The 25,789-nt window shown below is 47.5% G+C and overlaps 2 protein-coding genes across 15 annotated transcripts in view; one reads left to right on the forward strand and one right to left on the reverse strand.

The window, feature by feature from the left end:
• The window catches only part of LRRC18 (leucine rich repeat containing 18), a 29,950-nt gene extending 19,437 nt beyond the window's left edge, over window positions 1–10,513 (forward strand). For 3 of the 8 annotated variants that reach the window (XM_070615460.1, XM_070615444.1, XM_070615439.1), the window contains 2 exons: window positions 5,343–6,203; window positions 9,326–10,513. In XM_070615460.1, the coding sequence (XP_070471561.1) occupies window positions 5,440–6,203; window positions 9,326–9,347 (786 nt within the window). In that variant the 5' untranslated portion in view covers window positions 5,343–5,439 and the 3' untranslated portion in view covers window positions 9,348–10,513. Of the gene's footprint in view, window positions 1–5,342; window positions 6,344–9,325 lie in introns of those variants that run through there. The other 5 variants (XM_070615474.1, XM_070615484.1, XM_070615488.1 and 2 more) reach the window with 2 other exon arrangements.
• WDFY4 (WDFY family member 4) overlaps window positions 1–25,789 on the reverse strand; it is a 301,239-nt gene that overhangs the window by 64,411 nt on the left and 211,039 nt on the right. For all 7 annotated transcript variants that reach the window (XM_070615433.1, XM_070615417.1, XM_070615438.1 and 4 more), the window contains 3 exons: window positions 21,468–21,588; window positions 18,514–18,599; window positions 16,944–17,006 (listed from right to left, as the gene is read on the reverse strand). In XM_070615433.1, the coding sequence (XP_070471534.1) occupies window positions 16,944–17,006; window positions 18,514–18,599; window positions 21,468–21,588 (270 nt within the window). The remainder of the gene's footprint in view (window positions 1–16,943; window positions 17,007–18,513; window positions 18,600–21,467; window positions 21,589–25,789) is intronic.

The following is a 25,789-nucleotide window of genomic DNA, read 5'->3' on the forward strand; positions in this document are numbered from 1 at the left end:
TCATGTCCAAAAATACAGTCTGTATTTGTGAATGTCGCACGTGCACTTGAAAAGAATGTGTATTCTCTTACCGGATACAGGGGTTTATACACATCAATTAGATCCAGTTGGCTGATGGTAATGTTCAGTTCTTCTACACCAGTAGGTCTCATCTGAGGGCAATTTTGCCCCCAGTGGACAGCTGGCAATGCTTAGAAACATTATTGGTTGTTACAACTAGTAGAGCGCTACTGGCATTTAGCGGGTAGAATCTTCTGGTCTTCTGGTGCTAAACATCCTGCAATGCACAGGACAGTCCTTCCCCCATCACTGCCCCACCCCTGCCAACAACCGAGGATTAACCAGCCCCAAATGTCAAGAGAGCCAAGGTTGAGAAACCCTGTTCTTTGTTGATCTCCTCTCTACTTGTTTTACTGATTTTTAACAGAGAAGTGTTGATGTCTCCAACTCTAATTATAGATTTGTCCATTTCTTTTTTCCATTTTATCAGTTTTTGCTTCATTTATATCAAAGCTCTGTTGTTAAGCACATCCCCATTTAGGATTTTTGTATCTTTTGGTACAGTGTCCCTTTTATCATTATGTAGTGTTCTTTCTAATCTCAGGTAAATTTTCATGCTCTGAAATATACTTTGCCTGATATCAATAAAGTCACTCCAGTTTCCCTTTAGTTTTTGCATAGTAGGTCTTTTTCCATTCTTTTAGTTTAACTTTTATTTAAAGTAGATTTCTTATAGATAGCATATAATTGGGTCTTTTTCTTTTATTTTCCATTCTGATAATTATGCTTTTAATTGGTTTGTTTAAGTCATTTTCATTTAATGTGAGTCAAATTGATATGATTGAATTTAGGTCTACTGTTTTAATAGTTTTTTGATTGTCTCATTTCCCTTTCCTTGCTTTCTTTTAGATCATCTGAATTATTTTTACTGTTTCATTTTAATTTATATATTTAGTTTTTTACTGTGTCTCTTTAAATATTGTTTTGGTGATTGCTCTGGAGATCAAAGTATACATAATTTTCCACACCTACTTAAAATTAACATTTTACCACTTCAAAAGCATTGCGAAACCTTACCTGTACCATATAGGTCCCATTAACATCCCCCATTATGTTGTAGTCGTCATATGTATTCCATGTACATACACTGAAAACCCCATCAGACAGTGTCATAATTTTTACTTTCAACCACCACACATATTTTAAAGGTCTTAAAAGGAGAAAAATAGTCTACTGTATTTACCACATATTCCCAAAGTCCACGTTTCTCTCTAGTACAGTAGTCCCCCGTTCTCCGTGACTTTTCTTTCTGAGGTTTCAGTTATCTGCAGTCAACTACGGTCCAAAAATATCAAATGGATAATTCTACAAATAAACAATTCCTAAGTTTTAAATTGCGCACCATTCTAGGTACTACGATGAAACCTCACGCGGTCCTGCTCAGTCCTGCCTGGGACCTGAATCACCCCTTTGTCTGGTGTATCTGCATGGTTTATGCTACCCGCCCGGTAGTACTTAGCAGCCATCTCAGTTGTCAGATCACTGTCATGGTGGCACAGTGCTTGTCTTCTAGTAACCCTCGTTTTACTTAACAACGACCCCAAAGCGATGCTTGCAATTGGGACACACCAAAGAGAAGCCGTAAGGCGCTTCCTTTAAGTGAAAAGGTGAAAGTTCTCGACATAATATGAAAAAAAATTGGATGCCGAGTTTGCTAAGATCTATGGCAACTTTTACTACAGTATATTGCTATAACTGTTCTATTTTGATATTAGTTATTGTTGTTAATCTCTCACTATGCCTAATTTTTTAAACTTTATCACAGGTATGTATGCATAGGAAAAAACATAGTATATATAGGATTCGGTACCTTCTGCCATTTCAGGCAGCCATTGGGGGTCTTAGAACATACCCCAGTGGCTAAGGGGGGACCACTGCATTGTTTTCCTTTCATCTGAAGAACTTCCTTTAGCATTTATTTCACAACGGCTCAGCTAGCGGCAAATCCTTTTATTTTTCATTCATCTGAGACTGTCTTTATTTTGCCTTTGTTCATAAAGGATGCCTTTATCCACTGTTTGGTTGATAATTCTTTTCTTTCAGCACTTTAAAAAAGATTTTTCCAGTACCTTACGCTTCCACGGTTTCTAACAAGAAACATGTGGTCTTTCGTATTGCTGTTCCCCTGTAGGTTATGTGTCATTTTTCTCTGCAGCTTTTAAATATTTTTCTTAATTTTGATCAGTTTGATTATGTGTCAAAGTGTGGATTTCTTTGAGTTTATCCTATTTGAAGTTCACTGAGCTTCCTGCAGCTGTAATTTTTATGTCTTTCACCAACTTTTGGAAGTTTTTTATCCATTTTCCCTCAAATTTTCTGCACCACAACTCTTTTTTCCCGTCCTTCTTCTAGGATATATCCATATATCGATATCAACATGGATCTATATATGTTTTAGCAGGCAACCACAGGCTACAAGTTCTGGCAAACCTTCTGTAGATACTACAGACTGTGGTTATAATGTCCTTTCAGTTTTCAAAGAACTGCCAGTGCCTTTTGAATCAGTCCCTCATGTTACCCCTCAGGCACGAGTCTGGAACCTGCACAGTGGTCTCGCTCTTAGCTCAAGTCTCAAAGCCTGGGTTCAGGGTACTAAAGACTCTGTTCAGGGTTTCGTCCAGCTCAGGGCACATGCAGAAGTTCATATACAACTTTATTAAACTCCCACCTCTTTGCAATCTTTCCAATACTTTGTGCCTCCCCAGGAGATGCAACCCCGCCCCCCCCACCCCCAACCGTGGTCTGCTGACTAGAAATCCAGGATTTTGTTTCTAAATCTGCTGTATACTTTCTGCCACTGTTTCTGCCTCCAGGGCCAAGTAGCAGTAGGACAGAGAGAAAAAAAACAACCTCCATGTTCTTGGGACCACAGTTTGTCAGTGACAACTGTTTTCCTCCCTCAGTTTTCAGTGCCTGCCTGGCCTGGCTGACTCCAGCGATACAGGAGTGCCCGGGGCTGAGGCGGGAGAGAAGGGAAAAAACAAACCAAGAAAAAACAGATCTGCTTCACTCTCGCTGACCCGAAAAGGCCCCCTTGCCTGTTCCTTGGCCAGGGAGAAAAGCTTTTCTTGGAAATCATTCTATCATCCCCAGTGCAAAGCTGGTCTTACTTTTGAGTTCCATCTCCAGTCTGTCTGTTTCTCTTCAGAGAACTGAGAGAGCAGCTGGCGCACACTGTCTAGAGTCTTCAGTTGCATTCAATGAGCGAGATGGGACGGAGGGCACTTACTCCATCCCAACTGTGACTGGAACCCCAGCTGTCATTTTTAAGCTGCTTTATCCCATCTGGTTCCTCAGAGCTGCATCATATAGAAACTTCAGTTCTGGTGAACACAGGCCCGCCTTTGGTGACCAGCCAACTATGCATGAATGTGGTTGGTCCATTGTTTTAAAGAACAGGTTCAGCTTACAAGTCCTGCTCAAAAGAACGCAATGCTGCTGGGAGCTGAGAGCACTCTCAATGCCTCACCATAGAGACCTCCATCCATCCCAAGAGGGTCTGACGCAGCAGCACTTGCCAGAGTGCGACCCTGTGACCTTCACCTGGGAGTGGCAATACAGTCATGGATCGCTTAAGGGTGGGGACACATTCTGAGAAATGCGTTACGTGATTTCGTGGTTGTGTGAACATCACAGAGTGCATTTATACAAACCTACATGGTATAGCCTACTACACACCTAGGCTGTATGGTACTCATCTTACGGGACCCCCGTCATACATGCAGTCTGTCGTTGACTGAAACATCGTTATATGGCCCATGACTGTAGTGGGATTCATCGTAAGCAATTATAGTAAGCGGAAGGCAATTTTTACCCACGTCCCCTTGACACTGAGGATTATTGTATGAGGAGAACGTGATAATGGGCTCACACAGCTGAGTGCTGGCGCTTCATGTGTCGTATGAACTTCGTTCCTGATAAAGGGCCTGAATGATGAAGTACAGAAACGCCAGGGCACCCCTCCCGCCCACCCCTGGGGGGACATGGAGGCAACACAAGCATTTGCCTCCTGACAGCACACTTCTGTCTGCCGTGGGAGCTTGGTCCGAAATAGAAAATCAGCAAGCAAGAGACACAAAGATTTAGAAAAGAAAAGAGCCTCTAGGCCAGGACAGAACAGTCTGCATCGTCTTCGAGCGGCAGACCTGCCTCACTCCCCAGCCCCAGTCCTCCTCCCTTTACAATGGGGATAATTCTATGGCTCTTGCTGGGTTGTTGAGGATTCAAATCAATATACCCAAAGCTCCTGACAATCATATTTAACAGTTAACATTAATCAAGCTTATACTGTGTGCTAGGGCCTGTTGTAAGCACTTTATGGTTTAGATCATTTACAATGCCTAAGAGCCCTGTAAGGGGACTGTTTTCACAAATGAGGAGACTGAGGCACTGATAATTTGAGAGAGTAGTTAGTGGCAGAGCTGGATTTCTACACCAAGCATCCTGAGGCCAGAATCTACCCCTCACGCTGTACCTCCTGCTTCTCCGTACAGTGCAGTCATAACTATCACACGCCCATCCACGCGGAGGGGTCTACGGGTGAATTTCAGTGTGAAGGATGTAAGAGGAGGAAGGGAGGGGGGCGGGAGGTGGGAAAAGGCAGCATTCTCTTTTATGTTCTGCCAGGCTCAACCCTGGCCCCCTCCATGCTCATGGGCATGGTATAGGCACATCCTCTTACTCGTGGGCTGAGCAAAAGACTTTTCTGTGCTGCTCCTGTTACCCTGCAGGTATAGTAGCCAAGGCCTGACTGGTTCCTCTGCGCTCAGAAGGTCAAGAAAGATGTAATGCTTAAGTCCGTCTTAACTCCCACCTTACTCCCTTATACCCAGACTATGCTGCTTCTGAGAACTCAGCAGACCCACCCCGGGAATTGGTGGGATAACTCAAAGGAAACCCTAGATTTATGTGAGGGTCTGGCAAGTGGTAATTTCCAAGAACACACATGCACACGTGGCCCCGGGCAAGGGGAGGAAGGAATATGTGAAAGTCCAGGACCATGGGGAGATTCCTAAGTTAGGGAATGGCACAGCCGGAGGGGCATCGAGCATCCTTCAGGCCAGCCCTGAGCCTCCCATTTTACATCTCAGAACACTGAGATCTGAAGAGGGCGTTGAGTTTGCTGAAGGTCTTTGCCTAGGTTACTTCTGTTGATGCCCTAACTTCTCTCCACTCTCCTCTTTCTCTCCTTTTAAACTATTAAGGAGCAAAACACTGTGATTCGGGGGGAATCCAGTACACTTATAGCACCTCCTAACTAGATATTTTTTTCTTCCCATCAGAGTATATCTTCTAGCAGTTTCATGTGACTTTTTCCTCAAACTAATCACCTCCCGATCAGAACAACATACTTCAGACATACTCCCTCACTAAAACAACATGGCCAAGGGCGGGAAAGTCCCCAAGGGCAAGAAGATCACCCTCAAGGTGGCCAAGAATTGTATCAAAGTCACATTTGATGGGAGAAAACGCCTTGACTTGAGCAAGATGGGACTTACCAACTTTCCCAAGTGTATTCTGCGACTGAATGATGTGGACGAGCTCGACCTCAGCCGGAATTTGATTCGGAAGATCCCTGACTCCATCTCCAAGTTCCAGAATCTACGATGGCTGGACCTGCACAGCAACTACATTGACAAGCTCCCCGAGTCCATTGGCCAGATGACTACTCTGCTCTACCTCAATGTCAGCAACAACAGGCTGACCACCAACGGGCTGCCAGTGGAGCTCAACCAGCTCAAGAACATCCGCACTGTGAATTTCGGCTTGAACCACCTGGACAGCGTGCCCACCACGCTGGGCGCTCTGAAGGAGCTCCATGAGGTGGGCCTCCACGACAACCTGCTGAACAGCATTCCCCACAGCATCGTCAAGCTCCCGAAGCTGAAAAAGCTGAACACGAAGCGAAACCCCTTTCCCAAACCAGAAGAGTCGGATACGTTCGTAGATTCCATCAAAAGGCTGGACAACTTACATCTAGTGGATGAGAAGGATCTGTGTGGGCCTTGCCTGAGAAAATGCCAGCTGGCCCGGGACAAGCTGAACAAAATAAAGAACATGGCCACAGCGACACCCAGAAAGGCCATCTTTTCCAGTTTGATCGCGCCCAACTCCATGGCCAAGGAGTCCCAGGAGGAGTGGAGGTGACCTGGGACCCTGATCCTGGGGCAGGAAGGGAAAAGGGAGGGAAGGAAGATGGCAGTGGGTGGCCTCCCCAGGAAACTGAGGGACTCCCCCATGACTGCAATAGCTCCTCCAGCCTAGCCCATAAAACACCTCTGCCAACTTCCTTGCCTTGTGATTTTGTTGACTGACGGGCTTTTCGTTCTTTGCCATTCCGCACGTTTCTCTCTTCTCTGCATGTGCACACCCACACATACAGGCACGATGAGTCAGAAAAGGGCCATCCATCTCTCTTCTGCCCCAGAACTCTCCTGCTTACAGCTGGTGGCTCGGGCACCTGATACTGCCAGCACACTCTTAGTCTCATGAGCACATACATTTCAGAACCAACCATCAGCTCCCGAATGTGGGCTTGTCCTGTGGGAAGGCTTTGGGTCAGGGCTTCAAAGGTCAGGAATCTCAGAGCATGGGTTGGTAGGAGGGCAGACAGACACTCAGTTTGGGAAGGGGATAAACCTGGGCCACAGAGCTGGACAGATATTATCATTGAGTATTGGCAGGTGACATCTTGGGCTCAAAGCAGTACCATCTTTTTCTCATCTGCGCTTGCATCATTTGCTCTGGGGGCTTTCTAGACTAAACTTGGAGCCTATGACTGGCTGTAAATGAATGAGGTTGCACGTCCATCTTATTATGTCCAACGCTTTTTCGGACCCTTGTGGGAGTCCGAAAGAGGAAGAATGGGTGCAGGTATGGGTTGATGCAGTCAATAAATAAATACGGTATTAAGCATGGTGCTAGGAGCAGGGACTATGTCCAGTGAGGGGAAGCTTGGCTCGCCCTATGCAACCTTTAGGAAAGATCAGTTGAAAGAAGACAGGGCAGAACGTCACTGTCTGAGGACGTTACGAGATCAGGGCTGGATGATGTGCAGGGCTGGCCTGGTATAAAGAAGAGCCAAAGATTCTGGAGTTGGAAGATCTAAGTCCAGGGAAGCTCTGCTTCTTGCTTGCCATCTCTTGGGTATCTCATTTCGCTTTGGTTCCCTCATCTGTAAAGGGGCAGTGACATTGGCTCCAATCCCAAAGGTCGCTGTGTATCGAAAGCAGGTGGCACACAGAGTAGGTACTCCAGAGAAGTCAGTGCTCAGTACCACCTTGGGCAGTGTCCCTGGTCACACTAGATCTTTTGGCAGAAGTGACAAGGGCAGAGTCACTCCTCACAGTAGCTGAGAGCTTTCTCTGTACCACTCACTTGCACCTTCACATGGCCTAAAAGAAAGAAATCCTTAGGAAAGCTTTTTTTTTTTTTCGAAAAATCAAGACTTTCCCGTGTTGGTGGCAAGTTCCAGAGAGGTCAATGGAAAGCCCTAAGGGATGTCCCTTTGTTCAGTGGGACCAGCTTATTGTTCACATTTTAACCACAGCAGACAGCAGAGTTCCTTTCTTCCTTCCTCACTGCTTATCTTCCCTTGCAATGCTTAGCTGTGACAACTTTACCATATTTCCAAAATCTCTGAGGATCGAGATTCAAAATCCCTTTTTCAGCTTTCCCCTTTACTAAATGTTTTCCATCATAAAAGTAACAAAGCCACAACACAGTTTTAAATATAACAGCTTAAACTATCCACAGTTCCACCACGTAAGCCAGCTACAATACTGACAGGTTTCTTTACTGGTTATTTTTCTGTGTCTATTTTTATATGTAGTTAAAATTATAGCAGTCACGTCATTTTTATCCTGCTTTGAAACCCATGCTGTTACGCAGTCTTAATAACCATAATTTAAAATATCTGCGAAATAGTTAAACATGGATATACATAACTATAAGCCACTGTTAGGCATTTAAGTTGTTTCTGGTTTTTCACTAATAGAAATAGTTCTGTGATGAATGCTTGCATGATTAAGATTTTTAACATATTTTGCACTATTTCCTTGGTATAGCTTCATCATTGCAAATATTGTGTTAAAGGGTGTGGTTTTTAAAATAATTTTTGATGCATACTATCAAGTAGTTGTAAAAAGTTTACACATACTTATATATCTGCCATCAAATGAACCCGCTTCACTGCACCCTTGCCAGCACTGAGTATCATCTTTACATTTTTCTCTGCATTTAATGTCTGAAGTAATTTATTAGAAGCCCTTTGGAAGATGAACAGAGTGGTTGCATGTGTGAAGTGCCTGATGAGATGTTGTGTCTTAGGCTCAGGAGCCACCACTAGGCTGTTGGGCCTTGAACAATTCCCTAAGGCAGCCATCCTGCTACTTTAGCTGCTTCATCTCTGACCCAGGAAGGACAGAATCCACGCAGGGGCACATGATCCAAACTGGGAGGGGTGGCTTGTTATTTTGGGTCCCGCCCATTTCCATTCCTCCCCCTTGAGACACTTTTTCTTTAGAATGAGTGTTCCCTTCTTAGTCATAAAAAAAGATGAGCAAAGAACAGGAGTTAAGATAAAAGATCTCCCCGTGCCCCTTGGAAGGCCGTGGGTTTGCCCCTCTACTCCGTCTCCTGCTCCATCACAGCCCACTTCTCCCACTGCACTTGGTCCTCAAAGTCCTTCTCCAGCCACCTCTCCTGGATTCACTGCCGACTGAGTGGTGGGCATGCAAGGTAACACTGATGTACCATTCTCCACCCCGGTGTTTGTTACGCTTTCATGCTTCTGGCCATGTCTCAGGAAGGGGTCGTAAGGGCACTGAACTTCACCAGGATTGAGAACTAAACGGGCGGGGGCTTTGACTTGCTGCAGGAAATGTTCACGTTAGACGCCTTGTCAGCCAGGAAACCCTGGCAGGCGGATGAAGCAAAGCCTGGCGATAGAGATCATCGGGAGTCGCCTTCTACATTTTAATTCTTTTTCTGTCAGGGAAAAGGTTTGATGTTGACATTCCTTCATGCTCTAAAATACCAGTCACTTTTATTTCCTGGAAATTGTATTAGGTCTCAAAACACTTGATAGGAAGACCATGGGATTTCTCTTTCCTCATAGAATGAAAACCCTATTCACGCTAACCCAGTCACCACCTCCTCCGAAAGCCGGGCATGACCTAGGTGACCCCCGTCTGACCTCTGCCCTTGCTGTGTTTTGCCCCCATGACCTGGAGTAACTGCCTCAGCCTTGTGTCTCCATCCGCAGGGTATGCTCAGCATCTCCCTAGAGTAGCTTATGGCCGAAACCTGAAGACTAGTCAGCCAACAAGAACAAACAGCTCTGCGGGAGAAGAGAGAGCGCGGCAGGGGAACGTTCTGGAAGCCAGGCTCTCTGGTGCTGGCCAAGCCACTGACTCGTGTCTTACGTTCACTTTGTCTCTCTTTGCTTTAGGACATCTGCGTGTGAAAATGACTTTGGGAAATATTTGGTATGGTTTTCTTAAGGTATTGAAAGGAAATATTTAATAAAATGATAGATAAGAATTATAGGCCAAGATTTAGAAGAAGACTTTAAGACTTAAAGACTTAGGGTTTCTACATTTCACTTGAACTGTTAAAACCTCAACACCAGTCGCCTGTGATCAATTATATATAATGCAACACCTCCAGCAACTAAAACTTATACAAAAAATTCATATAAAGAAATATACTCAAAAATGCTATAGACAAATCTAAGTAGAATTTTAACAAGTCTTTCAGTAATGCACAGATAGGCAGGAAAAAGAAAAAAGAGAAATGAACGACAGGGAAAAGAATAGGAAACAAAAAATAATATGGCAGATTTATCTGTTATCATTTTAATAATTACATTAAATGTAAACAGTCTTCTTTATTTGTAAAAGGCTCAAACTAGGAACAGCCAAATTTCCTCAATAGACAAATGGTTAAAAAAACTCTGGCATAGCCATATCATGGAATACTACTCAGAGATGAAAAGGATGATACCAATGATACAGCCAACAACGTGGATGGATCTCAATGGGATTATTATGAGTAAAAAAGGCCAATCTCCAAAGATCACATACTCTATGATTCCATTTATAGGACAATCTCTAAATGAAAAAATAGAGATGGAAAACGGATGAGTGGGTACCAGACTTTAAGCCTGATGGGGGTGGCAGAGTGCGGGCATGACCATAAACTGGTAGCACAACAGATGTCTTTGTAGTGATAAAAATCATCATGTATGTTGATAGTGGTGGTGGTTACATGAGTTTACACGTATGATAAAATGACTCAGAACTATGCACACATATTGTACCAATGTCGATTTCCTGGTTTTGAAATTTACTATAGTTACATAAGATGTAACCATTGTGGGAAATTACGTGTATTATTTTTGCAACTTCCTGTGAACCCATAGTTATTTTCAAATAAAAAAAATTAAAAACCATCTTGCAGCCTAGATGCAGCAATAAACAGATCCTTGTACATCTGCCAAGTGCTAATTGATGACAACCTTAACGTTCCTCAACCATCCCAGAGTTAAGGCATTTCACGAGAAAGAGGACCACAACCTCAGTTCAGTGGACCAATCTAAAGTTATCCGTTGACTTTGTCCTTGAAGATTCCTAAGAAAGATGCTGAAATAATGAAAAGACAATGCATGGATTCTCTATCCATGTTCCAGGGGCTCTGGTGATGGCTGGGCACAAATAGCAAGTAGGGTGGGGGACCTGGAACCAGCAAGTTGCTCTCTTCACAGTTCTGAGTTTTCACACCCCTGCCCCTACCCTCATGGAAGCAACACGACTGGGTGTTACTGGAAGGACACCAGGCTTGGTGCAGAGAGTGGGGCTTAAGTCAGGCTTCTGCCTAGAAATGGGTCTAAGGTCATGGCTAAGGATGGAGCCAAGAGGAGACATGAGCAAGAAGGACAAAGAGTAATATGGAAGGTCTGAGCACCACCTACTGAAGGTCACCGAGCTCTGTTGCCTGTGCCCATTGAGCCAAGAATGTGAAAAGCTTCTAAACGCTGGGACGCTCATTACCCCACCAGGTTGTTTAGTTCACCTCTGGTTCTAGCAATTCTGCTCTAAACTTGGGGGTCTGAGTCTCTCCAATTGCCCTCCCTTGTGCTTTACCGAGAAGCCCAAGGAGCAGGGTTCTCTCCCCAGTGGTGGAGCTGAAGTTCTCTTTATGAAAGTGATCATGTACATTACAGATTCTTAGCCTGCCAGCCGATCAACAGTGCTGACCTCTGATGGGCAGGGCTGAAGGAGCAGAAGTGGTGGGGAGGAGGGGTACTTGAATTTTAGCCCCCATGTGGCCATCAGTGCTGCCTCTGCGGGTGTGACTGATCATCCCGGAAGATCATCTTTGGGGAATTTATAGCTTCTTATGGTTGGTTTTCTAAGTTCTCTGTCCTTCATTATCATTCAAAGATAAACTATAAAGGAAACTCTGACACTCAACTTCTCACCAAGAAATGAGTTTCACCCTACACATTATATTTAAGGAAGCTGTACAATAGAACATTTAAGAAATTACAAACACCCAGATGCAAGCAGGCCCCAAACACAAGCACTGCCTTACGCTCAACAGCTTCGTCTGGCCCAGGGACACTCTTGCCTTGGTGACACGGCAAGTGAGCATCCCAGACCTGTGTGCAACAGAGACTTGAGCAAGCAAGAGCCAGACAGGCATCCTAGAATTGCACATCTCTGAGTTTTCTCAGCTCTGGGCTCAACATGAACTGAGACCACTGGGAAGCAAGCTAACTGAGCCAGGTCAGGCTAGCATCCCAGAGAAATGTCTGTCCAGAAATAAGTCCAGATGTCAGGGCCCTACTTTTTCAGAGAATCAATACAGAAAATTATTACACTCTGTAGTGGTCTCTTTTCATCTTTTATAAAAAGAGAAATTGCCTTCCTTGGGACCCACTACTCTTTAGACAAGGACAAATTTGATATTCAGCACCAAGAGAAAGAATGTTCCAGAAAAATAAAAAAAGGTCACAGAAACCCTCTGTTTCTTCTTATCTGTCCCTGGAAAATGATGTAAGCCAGCACAACTGTTTTGTTTTTCTTAGTTTCAGGACAATTTGAGTAACTCAATCACTCTAGGCACCTGACCATATCTATTTTTTTTTCTCCTTTAAAGGAGTTTTAAGGTAACTTTTAAAGGATCATTGTATTGTATATTTAATTTTGAAGCTGTTTTCAACCCTTTGTGGAAGGGTACCGATAACTTAAGTCTAAGGATGTGTGTTTGTTCACATGGACATTCTCAACTGGCCGCCCACTCCTGACTTCGGATATAGCCTTTCTGTTTTTCCACCTGGTCCCCCTCACATCTCAGCAGAGCCTGCCTGTGTCTAACATGGTGGAGCCATCTAGACACTCACCCAAGGGTTCCGGCTGGCTTTATATCAGAAGCCCCTACAGCCCTGCAGAGCCTGGCTCCCCACGGATGTCTGACTATGCCCCATGCTGCCTTCAGAATGGTCTAGTCTTGTACCAGGGGGACACACAGATGGATTATGGGTTCCAAGTTCATCCAGGGCTTTGCAAGTATTCTCCAGTTGGGATTTGGGCCCACAGATCCTCCTCAGAATTCAGTTACAGAAGCAGCCATTGCCACTGGAATTGTAGGCAAAACTCTGGTACCCAAAAGCTCTGGTTTCCTGGATGGCCTCCAGAGGGGCCACATCAGTCACCAAGAGCTGGAGGTTGAAGTTATGAAAACCTGTAGCCCAAGTCAAGCATCTTGGGCCAGTTGAAAACCTTCAGGATGGACCACGCACCTCCCTCAGAGATGAGAAGCTCATGTGCGCCAGCATCCGAATAGCAGCTAGGCGTTTATCAAGACTCACTGTGGGAACCAGGCATTGCCCTTGGTAATCCAACTGGAAAATGACCAAGTTCATTCCAGGCATGTGGCAACGGCCAGCCAAGCCCTCCTAAGGCTGGGGGCCACTGTTGCCCTCCCTCCCTGAAGCCCCTGAAGGCACAATGTGGCTGGTGGGAGAAGGGCTGGCAAGGAGAGATGCAAAAGAGCTGAGAGCACAACCACCCACCTGTTTTCAATCAACCGTTCCAGAAACATGCCTAAAATACATACCAGGTGATTCTGAAACTAAGCAAAGGGATGATAACATTTATCGAGCACCCACTCTGAGCCCAAGTCAGTTTGGTCTCAAAGCCCACAGCTGGCTGCTGTAGCAGTCTTGCCATGTGCTCTGGTGGCTTACATGGTCTCAGAGCCTGGGACCAGCACTCTCACTGGGGCTTCCTCATTCCGTTGAAGCTCATCTTCCGTGAGCTTTTCTCTGCATTTCTCTGGAGCACTGTGCACTGTTCCCAATTGACACTGGCAGCTTTCCCATTTTATATTTCCCAAGGGTCTCTGTGCTTGGAGCTGCGCTGGGGCTGTGCCAGGCAGGCAGAGAATGGCCCTGGAAGAGCCTGCTCCAATGGGCTCACTGGCCACGATGGAGAAGATAAACACAATTCGAGTAAAATGAGCACAGTGACCAGCTGTCCCACAGGTGTGAGGTGGTGCGTAAGCTGGTGTCCAGGGTCATCCTTATGATTGAGTTAGGAGTAATTTCCACCCATTTGACTCATCCCCAGATCGAGAATTATCTTCCTGCCACTTGACGGTCATTTTTATACAGACCCCCAGCTTAGTGGCCATAGCTACGATTTAGCTCCTCTTCTGCGTTCTTCCTCTGCTGCTCCCTCCCTATCTGGGACAGAAATTTAGAAGCTTACCTGTGTGGCTAAAGGTATGCATCGCTGGGGCAAAACATCCCTACAGACAATCTGAGAACAGCAGAACAGGGATGGACAGAGTCCACTCACAACTGTAGGGACAGCCACGTGACCACTGAGTGATATTACATATATAATTATAAGACAGTGATCTGCAGAGACAAATGGAGTCAGCCAAGTGGCTCGTGTCAAAGTTGATGCAAGGAGAGAGAAGTTCCGGGGAGAAAGAGAATGGACGTATAGCTCCTGAGTGCCGTGGTCCTGGGGGAGCTCTCTGCTTGGAGCAGTGGATGGCCAACTGCTTTCATTGACCCTTCAGTATTCTCCCCTCTTGTGATGACAGAGCCTTGATTCTTCTGGGGAACCACCCCCCTCTCAGTTTGGTCTATGTTGTTGGGTGGGACTGACCCCACTCCCAGAAGGTGGGTGGACATGTGACCCTGATCTGGCCTATGAAAGCACTTGACTGGATCTGGGATGGACCAACCTAACTTGGGCAAATGAAAAGCACTTTGGGGATTTTTGGTAAAATCACTGGGACAGAGCATCCCTCACGTAGAGGGATTCCTCGGTACCGGACTGTCAGCCTGGAGCTGTGGGGACGTTGATGCTGCTATGCTGGGACAGTCTGCTGAGAACAGAGCCAACCCAGGGGAAATCGTCACTGCTAGATGGAGAGCCACAGCACCCTGTGGACCTACTGAGCCCGGAGAGCCAGTCACACCTGGAGCAGGACCTTTGTGGGTCTGTAGGTATGTGAGGTGACGAACCCTCTTTCTTGCTTCAGTTAGTTTGAAATGGCTTTATATCACTTGCCCTGAAATGTTGCAGAGAAATCCAAGTGTGGACATGAAGGTTTATATGAAACATAAACAATACGAGGTCACCAGGGCTGGTACTCCCCTGATATGCACAATTCGGGCTGTACCACTGTTGAACTATTGGTCTATGTCCATACCAGCTGGTAAACAGCTACCCCACCTCCAGTGGCCCACCGCTCCCTGGGCCTCCTGGATCATTCGCTGGCAAGCCCTGGACTTCCTCACAGTCTACCAGCTGAAGGGTTACTATTTGGCACAACAGAGAGCTTCTGCCGGCAGCCACTCTAATTGGTCCTTTGAAGGTCATCAATGACCCCCATGCTGCAAAATTCAATGGTCATTTCTCAAGTCTTATCCTACTCAGCCTGCCAACATGTGATCAGAAACACAGTTGACCAACCCTTCCTTGAAACACTTTATCTGGCTTCCAGGATATCGTCCACACCTGCAGTTCCTCCTATCTTTCCGGATACAACCTCTCGGTCTTTTTGGCTGGCTGCCCCCATGTCCTTAACTTCTGAAGGCTGGCGTGCCCCAGGGCACAATTCTTAAACCTCTTTTCCACTTGCACTCATTCTCTTGGTGAGCCTGTCCGGGCTCACGCTGTAAATACTGTTCCAAGTAGACCTCTCACCTGGACCGCACCCTGGAACTCCAAATTCACACATCCAATGGCCTACACGACATCGCCACCCAGATGTCTGACAGTCATTTCAGAATCAACGTGGCCAAAGCTGAGCTCCTGATATCCACCACACTCCAAGTAGTTCTTCTGTGGTCTTCTGCGCTTCATTTTCCAATAGCTCAAACCTAAATCCTTGGTCTTATCCCTAAGTTCTCTCATTCACACACACATACCCCACACTTGATTGGTCAACAAACAAACCCATCAGGTGTAGCTTCAAAACTCATCCATCCTCCAAGCACCTCCCACCATCTTTGCTGCCACCCTGCTGGTCCAGGCCACCATCATCTGTTAGGTCTCCCAGCTTCTGCCTTTGACCTCCTGTGGTCTATTCTCAACACAGCAGCCAGAGTGAGTCTTTTAAAATTCAACTTAGGTCATATCATCCCTCCAGTACTTGCCGTTTATTCAGAGTGAAGCCAGTACCATTACCATGAGCCCCCAGACTCACCTGAACTAGCCCGTTAACCCTCTCCCCTCTCCTCCCCCAGACTCCTGCATCCCAACCACTCTGGCCCCAACGGAGCCCGCCACGCTCCCCTCGGAGCTTTGCTCTGCTCTTCCCTTGGCCTGAAATGCTCATTCCCCAGTTGTCTGCATCACTTATTTCCCTGCTTTGTTCAAGTCTAAATTCAAACACAGCCTTCTTGGTGAGGGCTTCCCTTACCATCCCGTCTCAGATTTCAACTCCCACCTCCATCTACTTTACTTTTTATACTTATACTCATCTTTATCTAATATGCTTTGTAGTTCACTCATTTACATTGTTTTCTGTCTTACTCATGAGAATGTAAACTCAACAAGGATGCGAAATTTTGAGTATTTTGCTTGTTACTCTGTCAAGCTGGAAACACCACACATAAGCAATTGATAAATAATTCTGAATGACTTGGTGGTACCCACAGTCATTAAAAATATTTTGAATAGCACTCCTGTGGACACCCGTCCCACCCTGTCTCCACAGACGCCTGGAGAACGCCAGCAACCACCTTCTTCTTCTATTCCCATTCCTAAGTGAAACAAAAGCACGTGCTGATCTGGAATTCACCTTCCGGAGAACTGGGTACCTGGAAAGCGCACCTGGGGAAGGAGCTGGAAGCAGTCCATTCAATGGGAAAGACGTTCCACATCACTGAGTCATCAATCCACATCACTGAGTCATCAATTCACATCTGATTTGTGCACCTCCATCCATTAATTTAGCGTCTGAGCTTTCGGAGGGTCTCACACAGGAAGGACAGACCCAGGATGGCTCACACCCCGACCCGAGGGCCTGACGCCAAGGCTGGGCCTGGGTTGACACCTCTACAGGCAACCTGCCCCCAGCCACCGCAGGCGGAGGACCCACTTCCTGCCATTTGGGTTTGAAAAAGCCACAGAGCACGTGGAACTTCAAGTCTATTTGTAGAGGTTTAATCGGCAGAAGGAACTGCAGGAGCAGGACGAGGGTCGTGTGGGGATGGGAGAGAGAAAAATCTACAGGAAGGCAGATTGATGTGCTCTTTGCATGACTTCTGTATAGCAGCATCAGGCAAAGGAAGAAAATCAGAGCGAGGCCAGCACCACACGCAGAGAGCGGCTGGGCTCCACCCTACCCGTTACCTGAGAGTGAGGGGTTCCTCCGTGACGCCCTTCGCCTTCAAGCCGGGTTGGAAACAGCAGAAGCTAAACAAGAAGGGAAAAAGCATCCTTCTATCAGCAGAGTCAAGACTCCTCCACCAACAGGGAGATATTTTCAGAGCCAAGCAAGATTTGGGTCCATTCTTGCCCCTCCAGGCCTCATCCTGCCCCCTGATGGTGAACACCAGGCCTGGGTGTACCTCTGAGGCACCCCCTCCTCGGCACCCTCTGGCATCGCACACCCTAGCCTCAGTAATAATAATGATAACCAGAGGACAACAGTTATAACAAAAACTGCGTGTTTTAGACGCCTCCCCTGGGCCAGGCACCGGACATTCCCGTTGCGGATTTCAGCAACCGCTGCTGTACACCGGGGACACATGTCATCTTAATTTAAGCCTCCTTGAGCAGAGTGGCGTGAAGTCAGGCAGCGTTCACTGCCTGAGCTGCGGATGGATACGATTTCCAGATTAACTGTGCAAAACTTTAACACACAGAAGTGACAGGAGACGATGAAGGTGAGGTTCAGCATTGCACGTCTCCTTCTTCAGTTTGGTCTGAAACGGAGCGTGGACGCAACTTGAGGAGGCCGTGTAACAGCGGTCCTTGGAAGACCCGCAGAGGAAGGCTCAGGGTCAGCGGAGACGCGCGCAGAGCTGGCGCAGACGGCCCCTCTGTGGGAGTTGTTTTGCTCCACTCTGGCCCTGCCCTTTGGACCAAGCAGCTGGTCCCAGGGCCAGTGAGGGGCCAGGACCAACAGTAAGGCAAGGCTAGACCCTCTGAGCACAAAATGACCCTGGACATTCAGGCCAGGGATGTCCATTCTCATCTCAGAGTTTCCAGCCCAAAGTGGAGCCGAACATAACCACCCTCACTGTTAACCTAACTTCTATGTGGTCTGTTTATGGCCCATTTAGATTCCCTACAAATATCTTTTATCTATAATTTTAATAATAAAAAATAAATAACCACCAGTATTAAAAATTTAGACACTAGCTTCAGTTTCTTAGATTGATCAATCCGTTGGGAGAAGAGAATGAAAACAGCAGGCTTCTCTCTTTAAGAAAAAAGATGTTCCGTGCAGAAATGGGGAAACAGTTGTTTGGAATTCTTTCCAATGAAGTATGAAGTTAGAACAACTGAAATTGGCAACTGGGATCAAAAAGAAAGATTAAGCCAAAAAAAAAAATCCCTTGGAAAATTAGAAAATAAAGCCAGAAAATTCTGGAAGGCTCATTAAACAGCCGCTTTCTTAAATATGTTGTGTCTGCACAATTTTTTTCTCCCTTCAGTCACAACTATGGTAACCACTTCAGTCCGGAAAGTGGAGCCTGTTTCCCAGGATTCAGAGAAGGCACTTCTAGAGACTTCTCTCTACTTTGTTCCGTAATTCAACAGCTCTCTGAGTCCGTAAGTTCTGCCTTGTGTCTAACCTAATTCCTGCTTGCTGTGGGTTGAGAGCAATTCTCCTGAGAACACAGCTGAGCAGTCTCTCTTCCTCTGCTCTCGGTTCCTGATCAGTTTCCTCAGAGGAGGCTTTTCAAACCCTTACCTTTTGAAGGCTTTACTCCGATCATTGTTGTGGAAGACAAGAAACTTGGAATATCCATTTCGGAAAAAGATCTCCAGGGCGATGCCCTATAAAGAAAAACCTCTTTTACTGCTCCTGAAGTTTCCTTGAACGGAGACGCCCCCCAGGCAACAGAGCCACTGGCAGCAAGAATGAACTTGCTGTTTGGACTCTGGCTAGACTCCCCTATTTGCACTCCTTGCCCATAAATACAGCCCCCCCAAACCCTCAATGGACTGCCACAGCATGAGTTTCCCCAATTGTTCTTCCTCTGCTATTCCTGAATAAACTCAATTTCTGGTAATTCGAGCTTGCCTCAGTTTACCTCTTTATCTAGGTTGATGCAGGCAACCCTTCCTGGTTTGTCCTCCCAACCTCCCACCAGGCTGGGGTGGGGAGCGGCGGGGAGTATGAACCCCTGGGTCAAAGTGATGTGCAGAGTCTCCGCAGCATGGGTAGGGGGGCAGGAGACCTCAGAGTTCCTTTGCCTAAGGCAGGAAGCAAGAGCCCCGCCCCAGGACAAGCCAGGGGCTGACAAAGGCAGGAAAGTGCCCAGTGACATCTTCAGACACTTTCACTTCCGGGTCAAGGGTTTGGTTTCTTGAACCAAACGGTCATCTTACCAAAAACACCAGGGGAGCAGGTTGGGTGGGTGCAGCTCCCAAGCTTGGCAGCATCGGATGCTGACTACAGCCTCGGAGGCACAGGGCGCTTTGCTAAGCCCATTCTCTGAGCCACTTGGATGTGGCCACACTGACAGCAAAGTCTTTTCTAGGGTATTTGGTTAATGCCTAAATGGACTCCACATGGTTTCCTTTCCCTCCTCCCTTCCAATCCATGCTTTGTAAATAACAGACTTGAAATAGCCAGAGAATGAGTCCACAGATAGGATGAGGCTTAGGGATGAGATGGGATCAGGGAGAGAATTCTCAGGGCTGGAGGGAGGGCCGGGGAGGGGTGAGGCCTGGGCACGGCGGGGCAGACGGGGTGGGTAAGGGTCGGACTCAGAGATGGAGCTCAGCATCCAACAACTGAGTCGGGTCCTGGCTGAAATGAGTTCTCAAAGTCCAGTTCATCACGCTCCGGGGCAGAAGGAAAGTGTTTGTGAGGACCATGTGAACCCCCTCTCCCCTGCAGGGGCACCTAAGAACCTTGGATTTTTTTTCTACAAATTAAATACAACTAATGTGCAAATAGATGATGAATATAGAATCTGTGGAGACTACAGCTTGCTCTGACAACCTTGAGTGCCAGGCTCTGACTGTCTTCCAGGGGAATGCAGGGCTGGACAAATGGTGGCTTTGCTCACAAACTGCTCCCACCCCGCCCCCAGACTTGGCCATATTCACATGCCCTCCCACTTCTGGCTTCCACCACTCTCAGGCTAACCAACATCTGGAAACAATCACCGTTTACTAGGGGGAAAGAAACTCGCTTGCTGATAACCATTTGTTACTATATACAACCTCTATGGTTGACATATAATCATAAAAAATAATTTCTGATACTTACTATGCACCAAAAAATGTGTTAAGTACCGTATATGTAATGTTGGAGAAGACATGACTTTCTTGCCTGTGCGCTGGAGGGAAATGGAAGCCCAGAGAGGTACCCAATTGTGCCAAAGTGGCAGAGCCAAGGTCAGACACTGCCCGGAACAACTGGGGTTGGAGGGAGCATGCTCCACTCATCCCTTTCTAGATGACCCTCCTTGAAAGAAGTGCATTAAGGTCAGGCCAAATGAGAGCCCACGCTTTGGGTATAAAATCACTGGACAGGAAGGAAGAGGGCTTGTCAGATTCCAGCAGCCTGCTGGACCCTTGTCAGTAGGGCAGTCGATCCTTTCTAGAAGAGTCCCCCTGAAAGCCCTCTCTAAGCTGCAGTTTCAGAGAGCAATATCGAGGCCTCTGCAGGAGGATCACATGATGAATTACAGACCCAAAGCAATTTACAAATGAAAGCCACTCTTAGTCCCTTCGTTAGGGCCACACACTGCCCCCTATCAGCCCCTGCAGAACAGAGACCCCGCAGAGAGGGTGGGGGACAGGGTGGGGGAGGGATCCCGCGCCTCTCCTCCTCGAAGGGTGGTCCCTCATCGCTTCCACTGCCAGCTGCCTGGGAGGTCCTGGGCTCTGCAGATGCAGCCTTGCTGTTGGCGAGGTTGGGCTGGTGGAGGCGAGATGTGTTTGAGGCCAGTGAGGGCCCCGCAGTTCTGCCAGCTCCCTCTGCCCCTGAGGCCGTGCTTCTAAACCTAGGGATTCATGCCTGAGCTGAGAAGCCTTAGGGTGTGACTTGCTGAAGGCACAACTCTGCCTCTGAAAGTAACCAGCTCTGTTTAGCAGCTGGGTGAGCCCTGGGAGGTGCTGGGCCAGGCCTGGGGCACTGTTTGGAGGGGACCATCAGGAGATCTGTAACCCACTTGGCCCAAGAAAGGACCAGGAGCTTGGGGATAGGTGAGGCAGTGGGGAGGGGAGCCACACCCACACATCCTCCTGTGTGGGACAGTGTCCAGCGGAGGGGGTCTGCGAGGTCATAACAGGACAGACTGGCACTGGACTCTCCATCACCAGCTCTGCCATGAGGCATTGGAGCTGCTCCATTTCCTGAATCTCCAAAGGCAGCTCTGGGGCACGTCAAGGAGAAAATAAAGCAACGAGGCTGGATCCTAAATGACGCAGTCAGAGAGGGAAGGGCCCAGTAGCCACATGGCAGGGACTAGAGAGAGTGGAGCAGAAGTCAGAGCTCCAAGCCAGGGGACCAGGCCCAACATAAGGCAGGAGAATTCACGGGTGTGTCCCAAAGGGCACTGGGCTGTGCACAGGCAGGAAGGGGGTCACAGGGGTGTGTCCCTCACATTCAGATGGGGCCTCGATGGCACTGGGACCGCCTGTCCCATGAAGAGATGGCCCCCCCCTTGCTTCCTCCCCGGGGCATACCTGGAGGAGGAAGCGGGCCTGCCGGAGCTCCCTGAGGTCATCGTAGCTGTGGCGTTCGCACGAGTAATGGTCGGAGGACCTGTCTTTGCTGCACATGTTGAAAATGAATGGGTCGCTGATGCTGGAAGGAAGCAAAGCACACAGTGAGAGGGTGGCTGGCGGGCCTGTTCCCCTTCCTGTCCCGCGGCCCCACCTGAGTTTCTGGGGACACATCAGAGAAGTGCTGTGGTCACTGCCGACCAGGGTGCCTGCACCCTTTGACGTGATACACCCTTTCTGAGCCACGTCCGTGTCAGGCCCGCCCTGAGGAGTAGGGTGGGGCATCGGCCTCCCCAGGCGAGGGGACAGCCTCCAGGACAGAAAGCACGTGGTGCAGAGCAGGAGTGTGAGAAGGCTTTGTGGGTACAAGGGTCAAAAATGGGTTGAGGGCATGGAAGAAAGGTAAAAGAGATACGTCAGTTATGTTTGGAGAAATTTCAGGCTCCTGGAACATAGGGCAGAAAGATGACAAGCCCCGTAAAAAAAAATCCTGGGCTCAGCATGGCCTCGGGCAGCATACAGCCTGGGAGTGGACCCACTATGTCTGGGTGGTGTCAGGTGTGGCATGGGAGAATGCAGCTGAGAACCCTCAAAGCCCCCAAAGAGGTGTGCAGCAGGGCTGAGAGTGCTGATGGGCTGGAAGACAAGGACCCCAGAGCACTGGGCCCAGAGCCAGGGACGAGCAACATTGTGGTAGAGGCCACCAGGAGTGGAGGATGGTCTGGTCAGGCCAGGCACCCTCTCCCAGAGGTCAGAATGACTCCCGTTGGGAAGAAAGGGAGGGGAGGGAAAGGGAGGGTTGTTAACTTGACTGTTTATTCCAAAGAGAACCATTTCCGCACTGAAGTCGCTGAAATATCTTTAAGCAGCCAGAACATCCGTACAAATGGGGACTTGAGAAATCAACTTGATTTCAGTTACAGACAGTTGCATTTGTGAACTTCTGAGCTACATAGCAAATTTAAGTTGTGTATGTGATCACAAAAGCTCTGATGAAATGCCCTTTTAGGACTTGAGAAACGAAGAGCCTATCAAGCTCCTCAGCCCTCAAGAACTGTATATGCCAATCCAGGACCCAAAGAGCCAAGAGCTGAAAGAGCCCCTGTGCCAGCGCCAGGTGGCAGGAATGGGTGAGAAGAGTGTGTTTCACCTCCGCCCCATCCCAGGTCCAAGTGCGGCCCTCACCACTCAGCCTACAGGGCAGGCCACGCACGGAGTCTCCATGCCACCCTTCTGGGGGAAACCACGAGAGAGATGAGGCCATCACACAGGCCAGCAGAACTTCTCCAAGCAATGGTCAGTGGTGGGTACAGCATCCACAGTGCTGTGAGCTTGGACTCGTGCACGATGCGGAATGGTCACTGCTGGCGGAAGGGAAGGCTGCCCATGTAGGACACAGCCTGAGCCCGTTGCTTAGACCCCTGCCCAGCCAGACCTCAAGGAGGTGGACTCAGGCCCCTTGCTGCTCCTCATCCTCCTGCCCCTTCTTAAAGCAATCCCATCAGGCCTCCTGCTCTGAGCCACGTTGCTGTAGAATTGATCAAATACACATACAGCTTTGGGTCTGAATGCTCCCGCCCGGATGCCTTAATTCAAGCCCGCTGCTGACCGAGGCCCTTTGTCCATTATTAATGCCATCATCTGCGGCTTAGCTGAGCTTCCCTTAAATTCCTCCTACTCCCAATGGGGCCATGGTAGCAATTCTAGTTCCTACTCTTGGCTTGGGTCACACAGCACCCCAGGTCAAGGCTCTGGTGAGAACGACAATGATGACTCCTCTGTGCTCCTGCAGCCCCATGCCTGTGGGAGCCACCACAGCAAACATCCTCTCTTCCTTAGCTGCACGTTTGTCTGGTTTCTCTCCCCAGCAGACATGAGTGAGTTCACCAGGGCACAGAGCCGTGCCCAGGGCTTTCCATGCGCGGCGTCTTCCCTGGAGCTCTGGGCATGTCTGCTGCGTGGACTGACAACTGTCAAGATCTAGAACCTGCTAACCACATCCGTTTGCGTTTAATCTGATCTCAAAAGAAGCCCTTACTGAGCATCTGTTAATATTATTCCCGTATCAGAAATGAGGAAACGGCCCTCCAAAGGAAGAATTGAGTTCTCCAAGGTCATGTGGAACTAGATTCAAGCTGGATTCAAAGCCAGGCCCTCTGCCTTTGAGACCCACCAAGCTCATACAACAATACCTTTGCTCCCCTGAGAAAAGCAGAAGGGCTCACTGGCTTTTACAGAGCTCTCACCACTGGCTCCCTCCTTTCAGTTTACCCTGTGCTCACTGATTCTCAACCCAGAACTCTAAACGCTGATGACATGAGGAAGAATGTGCTGGAAAACGCTTTGAGGAAGCAGCTTTTAGGAGGAAAGACGTCGTCTTTCTCCTGCGCGTAGGATTGCATAACCACACAGGGCAGGAGCGCTCAGATCCAGATTCTCTGGAAGTCTTAATTGTCAACAGTATTGAGTGCACTGACGTGAGTCCTAATTGGAGTTCTGCCTCACGCAAGATTACTCACACAGCCATAACTGGGTCTCTTTGCCAACACCATATTCTACATGTTTTGTGCATTAAATGGAGTTCAGATCCCCAAAGTCAATGAGTAGAAAGGAATAACTGATCCACGTTCTTCTTTAGGTGAGCTGTGGCCTGGGACATAGGATGCTGTTCACAGCTCTTTTGCATGACAGCTATCATGATATTTGCAAATTGTCCAGGGTGGTCAGAGTATAACTTTTAATATTCTTAACTAGGGAAATCACAGTAAACTAAACGATAATCACGGTATTGGTTGATCTGGTCTTTGGTAACAGAAGTGGATTTCAGACTAAAATATACTTTGAGCCCTCATCCGAAGTTTTCCAATTACTGTCATAACTTAGACCTGGAACTTATATGCAGAATCATTTGCTAGGTCACGAACTCTTTACCAGACTTGGCCCTCTCACACCTTTTTGTATCTGTGGAGTCTACCACAGTGCCTGGGATAAGAGAGAGCTTCAATAAGTATTTGTTGAATTAATTAAACAGAGAAATGATGCCTTGAAATGGCTGACAAAGGTGGCAGAAATATCTGAGTCAAAGCGCCCCTTCACAAAGAACCAGCTGGATGGTTTGGATTCCCACCAAGTGAATCAAGTGCTTGTGAGCTCGGCTGCCGCTGTTATGGGTTGACTTGTGTCGCCCGAAAGAGATATGCTGAAGTCCTAACACCCACGACCAGTAACTTTATTTAGAAATAGATAAACAAGAGACATAATAAAGTTAAAATGAGGTCATTAAGATAGGCTCTCATCCAGTATGACTAGTCTCCTTACATAAAGGGGAAATTTGGATGCAGAGACAGACACACACACACAGAAGAGAATGTGAAGACACACAGAGAGAAGATGCTCACGTGACTTAGTGATGTGTCTACAAGCCAAGGAACACCGCGATTGCCAAGCAACATCAGAGGCTGTAAGAGGCAAGGAAGGACGCTCCCTGGAGCTGGAGCGGGAGTGTGGCCTTCCAGCCTCCGGAATGGTGAGACAACACATTTCTGTTTGTCTAAGGCACCCAGTTTTGGGTACTTTATTACAGCAGCCCCTGGAAACTAATATAGTCGCTCTATTCAGCCAAAAAGTGATCCCACTGATAGCAAAACACAAACTTCTAGAAAGGTTCTTAGTTTCTAAGGCAAGTTCCAAAGTATATAGGGTTATGACTGCTGGAGGGCTTGCAGTGTTCTTGAGCTTTATTTGGGATATTTTTATGGTGTAGCAGAGTCTGTTGCAAGGTCTAATGCTCACCTGGACTCAATTCGAGAGCAGTCTTTTCGAGAAACATTTCAAGGTTGACTTAGCTTTATTTTTAACTGGCTTATTTATGTATCTTCCTTAGTCTCCATGGTCAAAATAAGACTTAGTCCCATTGATCTGACAGGATCTAATAGCCCGTCTCTGAGAACTGCTTCTCCATGGGTGCCAGCAGTTTCTTAGGGCAGTAGACAAGACCTCAGAGAGAAAGCACTGTCTGGTTAACAAATGCTGCTTTGAGAGATGGTGACTAAAATTACCTCTGTAATTCCCAAATGACATTCCAGGGTAGTAATTTGTTCTCACTACACTCCTGCGTGCATTCTAGAAAAGTACATTTCCAGACATTGGAAGTCTCCTTTGTCATTGCAAATCAAGCGAGAACGTACAACCTGACGACTGGGCTTCTATTAAAACTGCAGATACAGTCAATTCAGCCATGATTAGATGCACCTCATAAACACAATTTACCTAATCAATAAGAT

The sequence above is a fragment of the Equus przewalskii genome, chromosome 1, assembly GCF_037783145.1.
Source record: "Equus przewalskii isolate Varuska chromosome 1, EquPr2, whole genome shotgun sequence".
In the NCBI taxonomy this organism is placed as follows: domain Eukaryota; kingdom Metazoa; phylum Chordata; class Mammalia; order Perissodactyla; family Equidae; genus Equus; species Equus przewalskii.